General features: G+C 40.4%; 1 protein-coding gene across 6 annotated transcripts in view; it reads right to left on the bottom strand.

The window, feature by feature from the left end:
* Window positions 1-8,076: 8,076 nt before the first annotated feature.
* Window positions 8,077-21,432, bottom strand: part of exd2 (exonuclease 3'-5' domain containing 2) — a 423,296-nt gene continuing 409,940 nt past the window's right edge. For 5 of the 6 annotated variants that reach the window (XM_073040297.1, XM_073040294.1, XM_073040295.1 and 2 more), the window contains exons 7-9: window positions 21,232-21,367; window positions 11,529-11,885; window positions 8,077-10,515 (exon numbers count right to left, since the gene is read on the bottom strand). In XM_073040297.1, the coding sequence (XP_072896398.1) occupies window positions 10,299-10,515; window positions 11,529-11,885; window positions 21,232-21,367 (710 nt within the window). In that variant the 3' untranslated portion in view covers window positions 8,077-10,298. The remainder of the gene's footprint in view (window positions 10,516-11,528; window positions 11,886-21,231; window positions 21,368-21,432) is intronic. The other variant, XM_073040300.1, reaches the window with a different exon arrangement.

Consider the following 21,432-nt stretch of genomic DNA (forward strand, 5'->3'; position numbering starts at 1 on the left):
ATATTGTGTACCGTGTAGAAGCATTTGTAGGCTCTCTGTTACCTAACAAGTGCTTCTTGAAATTGCTGACCAAGTATGTTTAGCTGTTGGCTATTGCCCAAAATTTACTGCATAAATTTAAGATGTAACCTGACATTGGCGGAGTCATAAGGCAATGGCTCCCCGGGATCAGTTATTAAAGGGTTAATCACATACCAAGGTCTGTCTTTTTTTCTGTTTGATAATGGGGTAAATTCTCTTACAGTAAAATACGGTAATCCAGGGTGAATTTTTTGACAATGTGCTATGACCTTTGATACATTGTTGTACCAGCCAATACTGTTAATGGATTGTTGACTGCCTTCAATAAAGGATGCTTGCTTAATAGCTCTATCCTTGTGATTTATGTTCCCAAACAACAGAACCCCTACTAGATGCTACAACTATGCCCAAATAAAATGCTTCTGAAAACTGATGCGCCATCACTAAAATTTCTTAATTCATACAGCTAGTTTATTAAATGCCTTTCGAGCAATTCATGAAATCATACATGGAGTTCATGTGGCCTGTAACCTGTGAAAGAGCAGAACAACTGGTTCCACTTTTTAACATTTTATTTATTTATTTAGAGATACAGCATGGAATAGGCCCTTCTGGCCCAATGAGCAACGTTATCCAGTAACCTACCTATTTAAACGTAGCCTAACGATAGGACAGTTGACCAATTAACCCACTAACCATTACATCTTTGGATTGTGGGAAGAAACCAGAATACCCGGAAGAAACCAATGTGGTTACAGGGAGAATGTACAGCTCCTTACAGACGGTGCCAGAATTGAATTCCAAAGCCCCAAGCTGTAATAGTGTTGTGCTAACTTCTATCCTACCGTGTTTATACTCCTGCAGTTTATCTCAATCCTGTAATTATTTTAAGTATCTATCCAATCTCCTTTTGAAGGTCACTGTGGATTTTTTCCCACAACCTTAAAAAGGTCATGCACATTGGATCATAACCAACTCACAGTATCCCTTTTGTTGCCTTTTCCAATGATCCCAAATCTGTGACCTAATCCTCATGCTGAAAAAACAACTACTCTTGAGATCTGTGATTCAAACCCCCTCTGAACCTTCTCTGAAAGTTCAGCTTCTTCCCTGCTCCAAGGAGAGCATTATTGCCTCTTTGGCAGCGCAAGCTCAGCAAATGGAGTGGAATCGATAAGTTCCACAACAGAGATGTTGTCAGGATGAGAGGTTGAACTTAGGCCAGTAGCTGCTCCTAGTGATAAGCAAAGTCCTTGTTTAAAGTTGCCCTTTCTGTTTACTTAAAGATCAATAGTAATCACAGTGACAGAGGAGATATATCTATTCTTCCGTGTTCCGTGGCTGATAACATTAGAAGTGACTCATTTGAACAAAAATATTGTTACTTAGCTACAGATAGTTTATCTTCAGTCACACATGCAGATGATGAACATCTGAAGCAAAGATGCATTTATCTGATGGCTTTCCCATCCTTAGAATTTATCATAGCCAATACATCCTGAAGGTAACTCATTTTTATCTTAGTACGAGAAAGGATGGAGGAGCAGTCTACTTTACTATCCGTTGTGTTGGCTGGAAAATAAAGATCAGCCAAAATACTGGGAGAGTGTCTCTTCTCTTCTTCAGAAAATCCAAGCATTCACCAGTACTGGGAAATGGATTTTTTTCAATATGATCTGAAAGAGAGTACCTGCAACATTGCTGCACTCCTTCGGTATTGCATTGAACACTAAGTTTTATATTCATGCCATGGAAAAGAACGCAACTGCAAACCTAAAGAGAGCAATGCTACTGAACCAGGCTAATAATTTGCTTAAACTGTAAAACTTAACAGTCATTCTTCTTCTTTGGATGTTATCTGGCCTGCTGTTTCCAGCATGTTGATTGATTTTTTTTTATCAAACACAAGTTATAACTTGATTAGGTTCTATCCAAAAGATTCCAACTAGGCAAACAGTAACAAGTAAAAAGGATATATTTACCATTTCACATATGTTCAAAAACATTTCACAGATAATAAACAACTTTTGATTCACTGTTGCAATGCAGGACTCACACTATTTGTGCATAGGCCTAGTCCAAAAACTGTACACTTTTTCAAAACAGTACTTGTGGATGATTCAAAGAAGAGAAAATCTGTAGTTACTGGAAATTCAAGCAACACACACATGTACTTTATCTACCTATCCAATTTTTTCTGAAGGGTCTTGGCCCAAAACATCAACTGTATTATTTTTCATTGATGCTGCCTGGCCTGTTGAGTTCCTCCAGCATTTTGTGTGTGTTGCTTGTGGATATTTTATATTTTATATGCACCTGGGAGTCCAGATCAAGCTTTGATGTCTATAATTCAATGCTGAACTGCACTTCATGTGAGTTATGGAGAGAACCAGCTGGCAGTAGTACTGATCATAAACTGTTAGAAGATCTACTGACACCAAGTTCCTGCACAAAGCCTGAACAAAAGTTGTGATGCTTCATGTGGCAACAGCGCTTTACACAACATAGCACTCTCGAGACTGACCAGAACAGGCTCTTCCCTCAAAACAGAAAAGAAAACCTTTGACAGTGTTATGCCAAGCCTCTAAGCTTAGCCAAACTAGAGTCATAGAACACTACAGCCCAGAAGCAGGCCCTTTGACGCACCTAGTCTGCGCCGAACCATTAATCTTCCTTGTCCCATCAGCCTGCACCCACACCATTCATGTATCGATCCAATTTTTTCCTGAAATGTTTAAATTGACTGCATATCCATCACTTGTGCTGGTAGTTTGTTCCATACTCACACCACCCTCTGAGTGAAGAAGTTTCCCCTCAAATATTTCACCTTTCACCCTTAACCCATGACCTCTATTTGTAGTCACACCAAACCTCAATGGAAAAAGCCTGTTTGCATTTACCCTATCTATGCCCCTCATAATTTTGAATGAATAAAGTCCCAACCTATTCAACCTTTTTCTGTAACTCAGGTCCTCAAGTCCCCACAACATTCTTGTAAAATTTCTCTGCTCTCTTTCAATCTTTCCTGTAGGCAGGTGGCCAAAACAGCACACGATACTCTAAGTCAGGTCTCACCAACATCTTATATAATTTGAACATAACATTCCAACTGCTATACTTAATACAATGATTTATGAAGACCAATGTGTCAAAAGCTTTCTTTTCGACCCTATCATTGTGTGACACCATTCTTAAGGAATTAATGATCTGTACTGCCAGACCTCCCTGTACTCCACCGTGCCCTACAACTCTCTGTGTACGACCCACCATGGTTGATCCTCCCAAAGTGCAGCACCTCACTCTTGTCTGCAATAAATTCCATCTACCAATTTTCACCTCATTTTTCCAGCTGATCCAGATCCTGTTGCAAACTTTGATAGTCTTCCTCACCGTCCATTACACCCCCAATCTTGGAGTCATCTGCAAATTTGCTGACACAGTTTACCACATTATCATCAAGATCGTTGATATAGATGACAAACAACAACGTACGCAGCACCAATCCCTGCAGCACGCCATTAGTCTGAGGCCTCCAGTCAAAGAGGCAACCATCTTTGGCTACTTCCATGAAACCAATTGACTATCTCATTTTGAATGTTAAGTGACTAAACTTTTTTGTCAACCTCCCATGCAAGATCTTGTCAAAGGCCTTGCTAAAATCCATACAGGCATCCACTGCCTTGCCTTCATCAACTTTCCTGGGAACTTCCCTGAAAACTCTGTAAGACTGGTTAGACATGACGTACCATGCACAAAGCCATGGTGACTATCCATAATCAGTCCATCAGACAAAAACTTGTATATCCAGTCCCTTAGAATACCTTTCAGTAACTTTCCCACTACTGATATCAGGCACACCTCTGCCTCTACTAATTCATCGGTCTTTCAATCTGAGAGGGTGGTGGGTGCGTGGAATGCACTGCCAGCGAAGGTGGTAAAGGTGAATACAATAGGACTTTGTAAGAGACTCTTAGATGGTGCTTAGAAAAATAGAGGGTTATGTGGTAGGTAAATTCTAGGCAGGTTCTAGACTAGGTTACATGGTTGGCACAACATTGTGGGCCGAAGAGCCTGTAATGTGCTGTAGATTTCTATGTTTCCATAATCAAAGCCCTGACATTTCCATCCATGTTACATCAAAAACATATTTTGGCAGGACCTATTGACTTGTGCATTTTCAAAGACAACAAATCCTCTTTTACTTGTCTTATCGATCCGGTATTTCATGCTCATCCAGCTTAAGTATGAGTATGGGAACATATTCTTCCCTTGAGAATGCAGTCAAAGTATATTCATTGCAGGCTGTCCCCACATTACAAGTGCACAGCTCATGTGCATGCCATACAAACAAGTGCTTGGGAAAACAGCAGAATGGATGGGGGTGGATTTGCCAGCTGTTATAGGGCCGCAGGCATCTTCTGCTGAGTGGGAATGGGGAATTTCTGTCCACCATTTCTCTGATCCTGGGCTATCACAAACAGAGCTGGGGCTGGAATGGATAGGTAGACTTACTCACTCACTGAATCAGTGAGTCAACCAATTGCCGAGCTATTCATGTCTGCTTGCTCACCCATCACAGTAGTGTCTGTGATCCTCTCCCACACACTATTGTTGTTCATTTCCGACTGACAAACATCTGGGTTATGAACAATTCTCAGGAACGCTACACGATTGTAAAATAGGGACTGCCTGTAAGAACCTTACCTATAATCCCCTGCCCCTACATATTTTTGGTTCCTTATTTATCTTCTTGCCTGTTATATATTCATAAAGGGACTTCTTCACCTTTCATTTTAAGCTTCTTCTTTTGCATTTTCCAAACAAGTTTGACAGTCCCTTTGATTTTCATTGTACCTTGAACCCTTTCAATCTCCATAAATGCCTCCCTGTCGCTCTTAATTTAGAACTAATACTCATACTTTTCTTCACCATTTTCCATAACTATGTTAAATCCAACTAAACCATAATCATAAGACCAAAAGACATAGGAGCAGAATTAGGCTATTTGGCCCATCAAGACTGCTCTGGAATTTCATCATGGCTGATCCAATTTTCCATCAGTCCCAATCTCCTACCTTCTCCCTGTATCTCTTATTGCCCTGACTAATCAAGAATCTATCAATCTCTGCCTTAAATATGTCCAATGACTTGGCCTCCATAGCCACCCGTGGCAGCCAATTCCATAAATTCACCACCCTCTAGCTAAAGAAATTCTTCCTCATCTCTTTTCTAAAAGGGTGTTCCTCCATTCTGAGGCTGTGTCCTCTGGTCATAGACTGCCCCACCTCTCCACATTGAAGCCTTTCAAAATTCGATAGGTATCAATGAGCTCACCCCTCATTCTTCTTAATTCTAGTGAGTAGAGGCCCATCAAATGCTCAGATATGAGAAGCCTTTCAATCCCAGGATCATTTTCGTGAACCTCGTTTGAACCCTCTCCTATGTCAGCACATCCTTTCTTAGATAAGGGCTCAAAACTGCTCACGTTACTTCAAGTGAAGCCTCACCAGTACTTTCTAAAGCCTTGTCATTATATCCTTGCTTTTATATTCTAGTCCTCTTGAAATGAATGCTAACAACACCTTTGCCTTCTTCACTACTGACTCAACCGGCAGAATATACTCCAGAGAATCCTGCACAAGGACTCCCAAGTCCCTTTGCATCTCAGATTTTTGAATTTTCTATATTTAGAAAATAGTCTACATTGCCCACAGCTTAGAAACACTGGTCCAATCACACAATGGCTGATCTGCTTGCCCCTGCTTTATTATTATTCACCTTTTCTAATTAATCCCATTCACTGATTGACACAGTCCAACTCTAAAACAACTGATGTGAACAAGCTTCCCAATCCTCTAACTTCCTACTAATTTTTGCTCCATTATATGCTTTCTCTTTGCCTTTTATGTTAGCAGTACAAGATGAGCACAAAAAAGTCTTCCACAGGTATCTTTCACTTTCTTTCCCTAAAGCTAAACCCCAAATAAAGGGCTGCAAATATTGAATGTGCCCAACATGTAAATACCAATGACCGCGAAGGAGTTTAAGTCATCTTCTTGAAGCGAGTGATTTTTTTAAGATTGCTGCTATATTCTAAATTAAATAAAGTATAAAGGAATTGTTGGGAAAATCATTGTCCAGAGGCATGGTACTGGAGGTACTGAAGACTGCTAACATGACATTTTGTCTACAAAGGGATCAATTCAGGAAATGGAAGCTAGTCAGACTGACTGTCAGTACCAGTGAATTATTGAAAATTATATTGAGGGAGTAATATAAATCATTTGGATTCCTTGAAAAAACTAACAAAGAGGGTAGAGAAAAATTGATGTGGTATATATAGATTTTTTTTTGGCAAGGTATTAAACGAGATCCCCAATGGCAGATTATTCAGATTACTGACAGCCCAGAGAGCATAAGGAAAAGTGGCAACTGGATCCAAGACAGCTTGTGGGCAGGAAGTCAAGAGCAAAAACGGTCAGAATATATTTTGATGTCTGAGGCTGCTGGTACTGACCAAGTCTTAGTGCAAACTCATTGCTTTTCATGATACACAATGAACTGGTCTTAAATGAAGCAGTCGCAATTAAGATCTCTGCACACAATTCCAAAATTGCCCATATGATTGATGGTGAGGAAGGTATTGGTAATCAACCCAACAATAAATTGAGCAGGTATCCAACTGACAACTGGAATTCAGTCTGTAGAAATGTGACATAATATGGATTTGGGAAAAGGCAAACAAGCCAATAAAAGGCAGAGCAAATGGTATAAAACTCGGAGAAGCATAGCAGATCAAGAGGTAGGAAAGATGGCAAGGTGGCGGCAACGGTTTTTGTAGACCCAGGCGACTTGTTCCAGTTCGTCCACAAAATGGCTTCTTCTTCTTCTCTCATGTCTTTCCTTTCTTTTCGAGGTGGTTGGGGTTCTGTCAGAGCCTGTAATCTACAGTTCAAACTATGGTTCTCTGCAAGCAGTGGGTTTTCAGACCACTGCTTTAGATATCTCCTGGAGCAGACTGGAAGATGTGCGCCTTCGGGAAGCAATCCTGCAGACAATCTGGTTCCTCGCTTATTTCGCTAACTGAAGCGTCATGGGAGACAATCATCAGGACACCAGGTGGTGTGCGCTGTTGTTGGAGGTAAGTTCCTGCACTTGAGTGATCCCTTTGTTGGAGTGAGAACCTGTCAGTTCCCAAGTCGGGGACTTGGAGAGGTGAGGCAGAAGATTGTAGCATTGGAACAGTGAGCTGCTGGTCTCCTGGTCTTGATGTTGCTGGAGAATGACCTCTCACTCCCTTGATGGAAAGGGAGAGCCTGAGATACCAAAGTGATGGGTTATGGACTGTAGCTTTTGATAGACTCTAGATCAAAGTCTCTCTGAGGGCTTTTGCTACTGTTTGCATGGTGGGGGGGGGGGGGGTGCAAGTGGGGAGAGGGAGGGAAAAAGGTTGTTACTTCTGCTGCTGCTTGTGCATGTGAGGGGATGTTTTGAGATTCTGAAGTTACTATCATTCATTCTTTGGGGTTCTTGTTTTGTGAAGAGCAAGAATTTCAGATCGTATACTGAATACATTCTCTGATATTAAATTGAACCATTTGAACTTGTATTACATGTGCACAGAGCCTTGAAGGTAACAGGACAGATATATGTGGTTAATAAGACATTAAGGACCCCTGTCTCTACTTTGCTCCAACAGTAGTTGGACCATAGTTGCAGAACTGTGTACAGTTCTAACCTATACATAAAACTTTAAATCATCTGTTACCTTGTCGGAATTGACTTAGTTATGAAAACAAATTGCTGAATATGAAGGAGTTTCCTCCCCTCAGCAGAGGTCAGGCATAAATTTATGGTTATAGTGATTAATAGGGAGCTGCTTTCTGTCATAAATTTCTATGATCCTATGTATGGACACAGTTCTAGATTAAGTAAGACATTCATCCCTCCATCAATGATTTTTACCACTAAACAATCACACCACACCACCTTTTAGCATTATACTAAGTTTTGAGATGGCAACAGTATGAGAGATTCAATTTAAATTTTATTTCAAACAAAATAGGTGTTTATTCAAAAATGCAGAGTTAGGGTTATGAAACCTGTGGAACTGTAAAGAACAGTGCCAGGTTTGTCACTGTGAAAATATTTTCATGTACAGCCATTGAATTGACAATGAAAACACAATGTATATCTGCAATGAAAGAACTGGCATTCTGATCTTCTGAAAATGAACAAAATGAGCAACTGCCCCATAAGGTACACATTAAAAGACTTGTCTATTTTGTAGTTAGATAACAGTGATTGAATCAGAACTTCATAAAGCTTCCAAAACTATAGATTTTGTGTCAGTTTAAAAAAAAGATTTCAGCCTTGGCTGTATTCCAAAAATGTGCCAGGCTTTGTGGAGAACTACACCTGTTAGTAGGATTACTTGACAGGGTTGGTTTCCCATGGGAAAATACCTGCACACATACATTATATATACGTACAAGTCAATTCCATCACAGGAAACACATTGCATAACAAAGGCTACTCTAAGAAATTTTGCAGAGTGATTATCAGAGTGGTAGTCATGATGTTTCCATAGGGAAATAAGCTGCCATAACAGATACCACCATTGGAACAGATAATAAAATGCTGTCCACTTCTTCACTACACAAAAACAGATTTTGCAGAGTCTTTTTACAATCAATTACATACTCCAGATTAGACTGCACACAACTAATTTGTATACAAGATTTGTATTTTCACATTAGTAGCACTGCAAAATAACTTTTAGCCAGAACACTGGTAGTAAGTGTTCTTCTTTTTTTGCCATGTTTTTTTGACTGACAGATGGAGTTTCATTAAGCACCCCATTCAAAGGCAATTCTCCTGACAGTCTAATATTTCCTCAGCTCTTGACTGCAGTGTCAGATTAAATCCTGTTAGCATTTGCAATGGTATTTAATGTCAAACCTTCACAATCAGAGCTAAAATAGCAGAATATTTGCTGGCATTATGTAGTTTATTCAACAGCCCATAGCAGGTGTAGAAAGTAGTGGGTTTTCTCAAGCTTCTTCAGGGTCTGGACCCTCCCTAACTCTGTAACCGCCTCCAGTCCTTGTGGATTCCCAGTTTCCATTTACTTCACTCATAATCTCAGATTTGTAATCATGGAGGTCTGTAACTTCATTCCTAAATCTCTTTTTTTCCTTCTTCAGGATGTCCCTTAAAACCCTCCTTTGACCTTGATCACTAATCCCAATACCTCATGTGGCTCAACCTCAATGTTAGTGGGCACCTCAAAATATTATATAATGTTACAGGTACTAAAAAGGCACACATAATTGTTATTGACTGGTAATATTACCTGAAACAAGGAGGGAAAAAGATTATGGAAAAAGCTAGTCTGAGTGAGTGCTTCATACAACCATCTGTTCAGATGGTGAATTTGCTGCTGGCTGACAGTTTACAAAAACATCCAGGAATAATACTTTTTTGGTACTGAAAACCTGTTGCATTTATTTATTGTGGTTTCAAGCTGATGCTTTTCGGCATGCTTGAACTTGCAACAGAGGAGGAGGAGGAAGAATGTACATACTTTAACCCTAGTCATTAACACAAGGTGTACTGGCTAAGGCAGGTGGGCAACTGACAAGATATCTTTCATGAAGATACCGTTTTCTGCAGAAGTAACAGCTACGCAAACTGTAAATGATATTATAATGCTGAAATTTTCAGTTTCTGGCATTTAAGCAAAGTACTTTTATCCATACATTTTGACACTGATGATAACAACCAAAAAACTCAAGTAGCAAACTGGCTGTGAAAATGTGACGCTATCGAATCCCAGATACCCATCAACATCAAGGTAAGTTTTGCCTAGCTTTTTGCCAGCAGCATGTACAAAGAATTGTCCTAGCATGTTAACGGCAATTTCTCCTGTCATAGTCCAGGTGTTGTAAATTCATACAGAAGACTTCTCTGGTCTTGTCATACAAATATTTTGTTTAAAAATGTTCTTTAGTTTTTGTTACAAATCCTAATATAGGTTAACTGGATTTGTATGATGTATTATCTTCATAATAAACTTATGAAATGTGTTACTTCATAGTGCCTCAAGTTGTGTTAAACTGTTCCAGTCTTTATCCTTCGTATGTTAAAAAGCACATATTCCTTCCCAGAACTTGATGAGCTGACTGATACATGTATTCTCATGCAATCACTGTTCATAATTTTGAGAAGTATTGCAAAGAAAAACACAAAATTGAGATCGTTATATCCAAATTATTTCATGTTAGCTCAAGCTTCAAGTCCTCTCCATACTTGCGGAGGAGCTTATTGTGATTATGATCCACAGACCACAAAGGTGGAAGATGCTGGGGCTGCATGTAATCCAGGAAGTGCTGTCGCCAGCGTTTCTCCAAAGACATCAAGGCTCGGAGCCCACCAACAGCGCAAGACTGTGTCACTTTTAGACCATGGGGGATGTGACTCTCATTGAATATCCTGTAGGAAGGGCAGAGAAACACCAAGAATTAGGAGACCTGTAGAGTGTTTCCATCCTCAGTATCTTTTAACCAAGACTCAAAAATGTACATACTGGATATGAATAGCAGAGGGGAAGGAAGAAAGAGAGAAATCTATGTTGACATGGTTAGAGAGAATGGGGAAGAGACATGCAGTGTACATATCTGCTGGACTTAATAATATCAAGCCTTGGGTGTTAATTTGTATGTAATTTCAATAAATTAAAATACATTATCAGCAGTTTGGGAAGTCCAGAGGTTGCTAAAGATGCATGCTAAATGTATTTTCTTTATTTTTTTTATTTAAGATTTGCTCCTTCAATGTAAAAGGAGATGTATACAACCAACTTTTGTCATGTGGATTCCACGGATGTTACAGAAAAATGAAGATATGCAAGTTTAGGACTGCAATGTACAGACATCCGCTTAGGAACAGCTTGCCAGTTTAAGCATAAATGCTTTGGCTCCTTGGTCCAGTATTGAATCCTCAAAGGCAATTCAATTCAGTACCCATAAATTAGATGGAATCTTAATTACGGTTCTGTGCTCTACTAGGTAAGGATATGTGAAAGGATGCATGCGATTGGAGAATTTTCAGCTGGCTCATCACTACCTTAGTTTGCTATGATTTACTTCAGTTTTAAAATTTTCACCCTTGCATTTAAAGTCCGTAATGGCTACCCTCTGCCCCGTGTCCACAACTTCTTCAAAGTTTCTGGGAATTTAGCTCACCTTCAGTTATGACCTTTGAAAATCCCCAATTTCTATTTCCCCACATTGCAGTTTCTTTCTGTGATTGGGCCCAAAACTTCCAAATTTTCTACATAAAGCTCTCATGACTCTCTCCTTTAATTCAGTCTTTAAAACAATTGCTGAAACCAAAGAAACACCAATCCTAATGCTTGATGAGGCTGCTTTGTTTATTGCTGATCATGTGAAACATTGTTATACTATTAAAAGGCATAACTGCATCACAATCAAGAATTTCCACACCTGGTTTCCAGTGCCGCTCCTTCTTCAAGCAACTCTTCAGATAATACCTCCACATTAAAGAAAGCCTTTAGGATATCTTGAAGTTCTTCTCTCCGTGTTTTGGGAAGGCTTTCGGCATTGAGTAAGGCCCGGGCTCCGGATCGCACCTGCCTACGGACTGGGTCCTCCAGTAACCGAACGCTCTCCTCAGAACCAACTGGTGCATTGAACTCCTTGGCCAGCTGCTGCTTTAGGATGTTGTCATAACAGTTTGAGGCAGCATGGCAGGCAGTGCACAGGAGGAGGACATCATGAGAATTGTGGTCTTTCATCTGAATCGGAAAGTGCTTGCGGTATTCATGGGGCACAATATTCTTCCTAAGGGAAGACAAACCATTCCTTTAATTTGAATCTTAACTACAAATAGAAGTGACACCACAAGCTGCAGCAGATGACCAACTCCCCAATTAACTATTGCTGAAATAATTGCTGTAAATAACCAAGATTACTTTCATGCACATAATTCATTCTGCTTATCTTTTTGATCCAATTGCAGGCTAGGCAATTACTATACCAAGCATTGTGCTCTCAATGCCACGCCCATCAGCAGCTCTCAGTTCTCATCCCAATTCCCACAATGACCTATTTTTCCTTGGCCTCCTCCACTGCCAGGGTGAGGCTAAATACGAGCACCTCATATTCCATCTGAGTAATCTGCAATTGTAAAGTATGACCATTGAATTCTTCAGTTTCAGGTTCCATTCCCTATCTTCCTCGTTGAGTCAGTTCCTCCTCCACACAGCCACCCTACACCAACTCTCCATCAACCAGTTTCCCTCCCCTCCTCACTTACTCCTATCCATCTATTCCACTTCCCTTACTTGGTTCTATGCTTTACCTTCCTCTCTATCAAATTTAATCATTTTGCAGCCCTTTGTTACCTTTACTTCTCAGCCTGTCACTAATTCCACTCGCCCCTCTTCCAGCTGCCTATCACCCTTCCTCACCTGAACCTGTCTATCACTTGCTAGCTATGGCTGCACCCTTTCAACCTGGGTCTTTACACTGGCCATCTCTCCTCCTATCATTCAGCCCAGATGAAGGGTCTTGACCTGAAATATCAACTGTTCATTTCTGCTTGAGCTGCTGAGTTCTACTTAATGACTCACATTGCCTCCATATGTCAATTCCTTTTGCCAACATCCTCCTCATTCGTAAGGCCAGTGATGTTGTGGGGGTGGAACTGGACTCTCTGACGGTGGTGTCTGAAAAGAGGATGCTGTCCAAGTTGCATGCCATCTTGGACAATGACTCCCATCCACTCCATAATGTACTGGTTAGGCACAGGAGTACATTCAGCCAGAGACTCATTCCACCAAGATGTAACAGTGAGCATCATAGGAAGTCATTCCTACCTGTGGCCATCAAACTTTACAACTCCTCCCTGGGAGTGTCAAACACCGTGAGCCAATAGGCTGGTCCTGGACTTATTTCCACTGGGCATGATTAACTTATTATTTATGGTTTTATATTGCTATATTTCTTCACTATACTTGGTTGGTGCGGCTGTAACGAAACCCAATTTCCCTCGGGATCAATAAAGTATGTCTGTCTGTCTGTCAAACCTGTGCTCAACCATAGATTGAAGCAAGAATTGGCCATTTAATCTTTTAATTTTTTTCCACCAGTCAAAGATAAATGTGGCCCATCACCATACAACTGAAATCTAAATTAAAATTTAAAATTTTAAAAAAAATCCAAATACTTTCAGACTTTGGTTGCCAAAATTCACGCATTTCAGAGATTCGCCAGACTTAACATCAATTGCTTTTTGCACAAGGTATTTTCCAAATGTTTACTTTATGCTTATAGAAGTATTTACCAAATGTTTAGGTTCAACAGAAGCAATCTTACTTATGTGCTAGGATGTTATTTAGTCCTTCAGATAAGATCATCTGCATTACATGGCTCTTCTTTTTTCTGTATTTGTTCACGACATTGTAATGATTCGTTTGCCTGAACCCCAAGTCTCTTTAGATTGCCAATGTTTCTTTTTTTGTAATTTATTTTTTTATTATTGAAGTTCATCATCAAACAAACATTTCCACAAGATGTATTTCAGACATTATACATATATATCATATAATCATATATATCACAAATCTCCACAAAGTATTTATCTGAGGTATACACTTATAGAAAAGAGTGGAAAGAAAAAACAAGCAAAAGGAAAGAACTATGTACAATTAGGAAGTGATTTTTTTTACAACATATTCATTGATTTGTGAGAATAAAATCAGGCCTATGAGGCATTATGTAGTTAAAACATTTTTCCCAATATGAATCAAATTGTTCCAGCTTATGATTAACAGATGCTGTTATCTTCTCCATTTTGTAAATGTCCATTGTAATTTCCATCCATGCATTTAAAGTTGGGCTCTCCTGTGATAACCATTTCCTAGTAAGAGTCTTTTTATCAGCCACCAACAGTATGTTCATTAAATATTTATCTCTTTTCAACCATTCTTGAGGTATATATCCAAAATATATGGTCTTATTCTCTAAGGGTATTTCACGTTTAAAGATGTCTTGAAGGGCATTGTGTATCCCCCTCCAATAGTTTTTGATAACAGGGCAGTCCCAAAAAAATATGATAATGATTTGCATTTTGATTTCCACAATTTCTCCAGCAAACAGGGAGGTTACAATCATATTGGGATTTCTGAGAGGGTGTAATAAAATATCTTACCAAGTTTTTCTATCCAAACTCCGTCCATTTCTGTGAACTGGTACACTTCCATTGACACCTCCATATTGTTGTCCATTCTTCCTCAGATATAATTATCCCTCCTTCCTTCTCCCATTTTGTTTTAATGTATGAAGTCAAATGTTTTAAGATTTGACAACCGCTTATACATGCTTGAAATAATTCTACCATTATCTGAATTATATGCTTTTCTAAATAGCTCTATCAAGCATGATTTTTTTTGTTTTCAAGCTATTCTGACATTTTTTAAAAATCCACAATCGATTATCTGATATTAAAATCAATTTGTTTTTATGCCTAGTACAATAATTCAATATCTTTAAATCTGATGCTTTAGTTAACATTGCTTACAATGTTGCCTATATTTGGGTCATCAGCAAATCTGAATATGTGGCTTTCGGCAATGAATTGTTCCTGTCCCCATGAGAATCTATGGAGTGAGTCTTAATCACATACTGCTAATTTAAGCACTTTAATATTATTCCCAGTCTTCATATATTCGTGCAGGCTTTCTCTGATCAACTACAGATTTTTAACACCCTTTTATAGTGCAGTGTGGGATAAACTAGGTTAAATTATTCTAAAAGAGCCTATTGCTATGTAATCAAGGGACAGCTAGATTTTATGATCATGGTGCTGAATTGGTACCTCTATAAGGTTGTTTAACACTTACTTTTGATCTTTCAGTCCGCCAGTTCAAAATACAATAAACCCAATCATTCATTCAAGTTCCAGATTCCAACCCCATAATCCTGTAATAGTCCTTTAACCCAGAAAACCCAACCCTATGAAAGGTCTACTCTCTCAAATTATTCAAAGCCCTTATTCTCCAGTACCTCAAGTGTTTCAGACACTTGATGTTTCCAAACTGATCCCAGCCTCCCACTGTCCCAAGAGTGCATTAGCATTTCTCGAAACAGTGAGCAGAATGTAAGCAATATTCCTTTTTAGAATCTGATTAGTCTGAAAAATACTATTTCAAATAAAACAGATACAAATGGAACAGTTCCTGCTCTGTGCCAGGTGAGTAATAAAAACACTAAATTTTCATGAAATCTCTGCTGCATTCAAAAGGAAAATATGGCCAGTGTACATTAGGTGAAGATAGAATTTAAGCTGGTTGAATTGCCAGGATCTTATTTGCATCTACTTTGAATTCAGGTGTCACCAAATGCATGTTTTTTGAAGTAGAATTAAGCATCTGAATGAAAGGAAAATTCACAAACAATCTGAATCATATTTAACCCCCTGCATCACTCTCATTTATATCCAACTGCTACAGGGTTGCTGACTAATATATGACTCACAAAGTTAATGTATTTATTTATTCATTTGTAGCTTTATTGACAAAGGCACCTGCTTTTCCCAGTTCTTAACAGCTCAAGGAAATAGCTGTTTGCCTGTGCATCAGAAGGGCACGTTACAAGAAACTAACCAGCAATAATAAGGCCATAAGACATAGGAGCAGAATTAGGCCATCTGGCCCATTGAGTCTGCGTTCCATTCAATCATGGCTGATACTTTTTTTTCTTCTCCTCAATCCCAGTTCCCGGCCTTCATCCCGTTACCTTTGATGCCATGTCCAATCAACAACCTATCAATCTCTACAAAGGTTGGAGGTGTATGACAGGAAGGTTGGGGGTGTTGTGGACAGTGTGGAGGGCCGTCAGAGGTTACAGCGGGACACTGATAGGATGCAAAACTGGGTTGAGAAGTGGCAGATGGAGTTCAACCCAGATAAGTGCAAGGTGGTTCATTTTGGTAGGTTAAATATGATGGCAGAATATAGTATTAATGGTAAGACTCCTGGCAGTGTGGAGGATCAGAGGGATCTTGCGATCCGAGTCCATAGGATGCTCAAAGCAGCTGCGCAGGTTTACTCTACAGTTAAGAAGGCTTACGGTGTATTGGCCTTCATCAATCGTGGAATTGAATTTAGGAGCCGAGATGTAATGTTGCAGCTATATAGGACCCTGGTCAGACCCCACTTGGAGTACTGTGCTCAATTCTGGTCGCCTCACTACAGGAAGGATGTAGAAGCCATAGAAAGGGTGCAGAGGAGATTTACCAGGATGTTGCCTCGGCTGGGGAGCATGCCTTATGAGAATAGGTTGAGTGAACTCGGCCTTTTCTCCTTGGAGCGACGGAGGATGAGAGGTGACCTGGTAGAGGTGTATAAGATGATGAGAGACATTGATCGTGTGGATAGTCAGAGGCATTGAAATGGTTGCTACAAGAGGACACAGGTTTAAGGTGCTGGGGAGTAGGTACAGAGGAGATGTCAGGGGTAAGTTTTTTTTACTCAGAGAGTGGTGAGTGTGTGGAATGGGCTGACGGCAACAGTGGTGGAGGTGGATACGATAGGGTCTTTTAAGACTTTTGGATAGGTACATAGAGCTTAAAAAAATAGAGGGCTATGGATAAGCTTAGTAATTTCTAAGATAGGGACATGTTCGGCACAACTTTGTGTGCTGAAGGGCCTGTACTGTGCTGTAGGTTTTCTATGTTTACCTTAAATACACCCAACGACCTGGTCTCCATAGCTGCATGTGGCAACAAATACCATAAATTCACCATGCTCTGACTGAAGAAATTTCTCCACATCTCTGTTTTGAAAGGGCGCCCCCTATCCTGAGGCTGTGCCCTCTTGTCCTAGACTCTCCCACCATGGGAAACATCCTTTCCACACCTACTCTCTCTAGGCCTTTCAACATTCGAAAGGTTTCAATGAGATCCCCCCTCATCCTCCTGAATTCCAGCAAGTACAGACCCAGAGCCATCAAACGTTGCTCGTATGATAACCCTTTCATTCCTGGAATCATCCTTGTGAACCTCCTCTGGATCCTCTACAATGCCAGCACATCTTTTCTAAGATGAAGGGCCCAAAACTATTCACAATACTCAAGGTGAGGCCTCACCAGTGCCTTATAAAACCTCAGAACCACATCCTTGCTCTTGTATTCTAGACCTCTTAAAATGAATGCTAACATGGCATTTGTCTTCCTCCCCACCAACTCAACCTGCAAGTTAACCTTCAGGGTGTTCAGCACAAGATCTCCCAATTCCCTTTGCATCTCAGATTCCTGGATTTTCTCCCCTTTTAAAAAATAGTCCATATATTTATTTCTACCACCAAAGTGCATAACCACGCATTTTCCAACATTGTATTTCATTTGCCACTTTCTTGCCCATTCTCCGAATCTGTCTTAAGTCCTTCTGCATCCTATCTGCTTCCTCAACACTACCTGCCCCTCCACTAATCTTTGTATCATCTGCAAACTTGGCAACAAAGCCATCTATTCCTTCATCTAAATCATTTATATACAGTATAAAAAGTGGTCCCAACACCGATCCCTGTGGAACACCACTAGCCACTGGCAGCCAACCAGAAAAAGATCCTTTTATCCACACTTGCTGCTTCTTATCAATCAGCCAATGCTCTATCCACGTTAGTAACTTTCCTGTAATACCATGGGCTCTTAACTTGGTAAGCAGCCTCATGTGTGGCACCTTGTCAAAGGCCTTCTGACAGTCCAAATATACAACATGCACTGCATCCCCTTTATCTATCCTACTTGTAATCTCCTCAAAGAATTCCAAAAGGTTCATCAGGCAGGATTTTCCCTGAAGGAAACCATACTGACTTTGTACTATCTTGTCCTGTGTCACCATGTTACTCCATCACCTCATGCTTAACAATCGACTCCAACATCTTCCCAACCACTGAGGTCAAGCTAACTGGTCTATAATTTCCTTTCTGCTGCCTTCCTCCTTTCTTAAAGAGTGGAGTAATGTTTGTAATTTTCCAGTCCTCTGGCACCATGCCAGAGTCCAATGATTGTTGAAAGATTATTTCTAATGCCACCACAATCTCTAACGTTACCTCTTTCAGAACCCTAGGGTGCAGTTCATCTGGTCCGGGTGAATTATGTACCTTTAGGTCTTTCAGCTTTTTGAGCACCTTCTCTCTTGGAATACTAACAGCACCCACTTCTCTTCCTTCACACACTGCAACATCAGGCATACTGCTCGTGTCTTCCGGTGAAGACTGTTGCTAAATACTCATTTAGTTCAGCAACCACTCCTTGTCCCGTTACCATTTCTCCTGCCTCATTTTCTAGCAGTCCTATATCCCCTCATTCCTCTTTTAACATACTTGAAAAAAATTTTACTATCCACTTTGATATTATTTACTCCTTCTCCACCTGAATACGAATTTCATCTTTTCCCTTTAATGACTTTTTTAGTTGCTCTCTATAGGTTTTTAACAACTTCCCAACCCTCTACCTTCCCACTAATTTTTGCTTTGCTGTATGCCTTCTCTTTTGCTCCTACAATAACTTTAACTTCCCTTGTCAGCCACATAATGGAAGAACCAGTTGCATTCAGAGTGCCCCAGGCAGTTTCTCTCCTGGGTTAGTCACAGGCCATGCTTGGATCTCATCTTGGAAGAAGGTTAGATAACTACTGATGAAGAGACCGAATGCGCAAGCTGTCAGATATTTCCGGTGGTGGATATGGAGCTAATGAGACTCTGCTGGTCCACGCTGAGCTTCAGCAGCGTTGCTGGTGCTCTATGAACTGACATCATCGGAGAACGTTCTACAGCGCTTCCTACCAGTTGTGTAGATGCTGAAAAGTGTTTGCAGACACAAGATGAACCAAAAATCAAGCTGCTGAAGGTCAGCCAGCATCTGTAGAGTAAAATGGACAGTACCATTTCCAAGGCACTTCATCTGCACTCTCTATAGATGCTGTCTGAGCTGCTGAGTTCCTACAGGATATGAGTACGTTTCTCCAGCTTCTTGCTTGTTTCTGTTGGCTTGTCCAATAAATAGCTGACTGTGACGAGACTTCAGAGTTCAAACCTGAGCCGCACTGGGGGAATGCTTGGCTCTGTTTCATAGAAAAATGGTTTCACTGCATGCTATAGATCTGTGATGGACCTTAATCTGACTGGCACCTCTATTTGTGTATACTTGGTCCTGCTCTTCTCAAATCTTTATTGGAGCAGGTTTGATCACTAAATTAACTGAAATACGTAATAGAGGGAAAGAATGCACAGGGTGCAGAGGAGATTTACCAGGATGTTGCCTGGTTTGGAGAACAAGTCATATGAAGCTAGGTTAGCAGAGCTGGGACTTTTCTCTTTGGAGCGTAGAAGAATGAGAGGGGATTTGATAGAGGTCTACAAGATTATGAGAGGCATAGATAGGGTGGATAGTCAGTACCTGTTTCCCAGGGCACCAACAGCAAATACCAGAGGGCATAGGTACAAAACTAAGGGAGGGAAGTTTAGGGGCGACATCAGGGGTAAGTTTTTTTTACACAGAGGGTTGTGAGTGCCTGGAATGACTTGCCAGGGATGGTGGTGGAGGCTAAAACATTAGGGGTATTTAAGAGCCTCTTGGACAGGCACATGGATGAAAGAAAAATAGAGGATTATGGGGTAGTGTGGGTTTAGTACTTTTTTTAAGGATTATATGGGTCGGCACAACATGGAGGGCTGAAGGGCCTGTACTGTGCTGTAGTGTTCTATGGTTCTATGGAATACAAGAGGCTGCAGAGTGTAGTGGACTCATCCTGTTACAATCCAGGTACAGCTCTGTCCAACATTAAGGACACCTACATGAGGTGATTTCTCAAAAAAGCTGCATCCACCATTAGAGATCCCACCATCTGGGCCACGTCCTCTCGATGCTGCCATTGGGGAGAAGGTACAGGAGTCTGAAGACACACACCTCATTGTTCAATTAAACCTCTTTCTCCACCTGAATATGAATTTGAGAGATACACTGAGACACAAGGTAACAGAACAGAATTAAATTCTACTCATGCTGATCAACCATCAGAATTCATGGATGTGTAGTTTTCAACAGCCAGAACTGTACTGAATCTATCCTGTTTAGCATAGTGTTGGTGCCAATTGAACATGTTAGGATGCACTCAGTATTCACTGTAAACAACATAATCACAGAAGGTACATCTGCGATGGGTACATTAGTAAGGCTGAGATCAAGTAGTTTTCTCCCATCTATTGATTTTTTTCACCATCTGCCATACGGTCAATGTGACAGACGTATCAGTCAAACCAGATACAGCAGTGCTGTGTTATTGAGCTACTTCTGTTGTGAACTTCGAAGTTCCAGGTATAGGGCTGCTAATGCTGGTGATTTTTGCCCTTAAAATGGGTTGGCAAAGGCAAGGATGGTTGTGGGGTCTCCCACACTGGCTATTACTTAGACCAGTATATGGGATAACTCTTCCAATTCATACGTGTTCCAAGGTGACAATGAGGATTACGTCAAAAGAGGAGCCGTTTTTCCCATCTGCTCCAAGCCAACTCCTAACAGAGGAATTCCACATGTTTTATTCCCTGCTGTCCATTCTCCTTGGACTCTTTTGTCACTTGCCTACACAGGGGGTGATCTACAACACTCACTCAATCCACCAGCATGCTTTCTGGATCCAGGAGGAAACAGCAGCATACAAGGGAAACCTGTGTGGTGACAGGCAGAATTAAACTCCACATCGAGCTCATCAGAAGTTTAGGATCACACCTAGTTACTGGAGCTGTGAGACAACTGCATCGCTATGATTGCATAGCATCAGATGGGCTAATTCTGCCTTGATGCCTGAATTTAATCTTTTGATGGGTGGGGGGGGGGGGGTCTTTTCTCTTAATGTATGTTTATTACTTCAATTTAATTCAACCGATGTATAAATCAATTTGGTAACAGTAAGAGACAAATAGATTACTGCTTCTTTCCTAAAGGGCAAAGCAGAACTGCTTCTTCCAACTGGATGGCTTTATGGCCAACATTACTGATATTAGTTTTACGCTCCAGATGTAATTAATTAATTGCATTCATTTTGAAAACTCCTTGGTGGGATTTGAACTAACATCTCATGTCTAGTAGTTCAAACAACAACACTTATCCTCTCACAAGATATTACCTGATGTAAGACTCCTTTTTACCACACACGACACACAGGTTCTGCTTGGTTATCAGATAATAGTCTTGTTGAGACTCAGGTCTTCCTGATGGTTCAAACTTCAGCTTCACAATAAATGGCTCCTTGCTGATAAGCTCTGAATGAACAACAGGCAGCTGCTCAGATTCGAGAGGACGGGCTTTCTTACGATTAGCACATACC

This window comes from Hemitrygon akajei, chromosome 3 (genome assembly GCF_048418815.1).
Source record: "Hemitrygon akajei chromosome 3, sHemAka1.3, whole genome shotgun sequence".
Classification (NCBI taxonomy): domain Eukaryota; kingdom Metazoa; phylum Chordata; class Chondrichthyes; order Myliobatiformes; family Dasyatidae; genus Hemitrygon; species Hemitrygon akajei.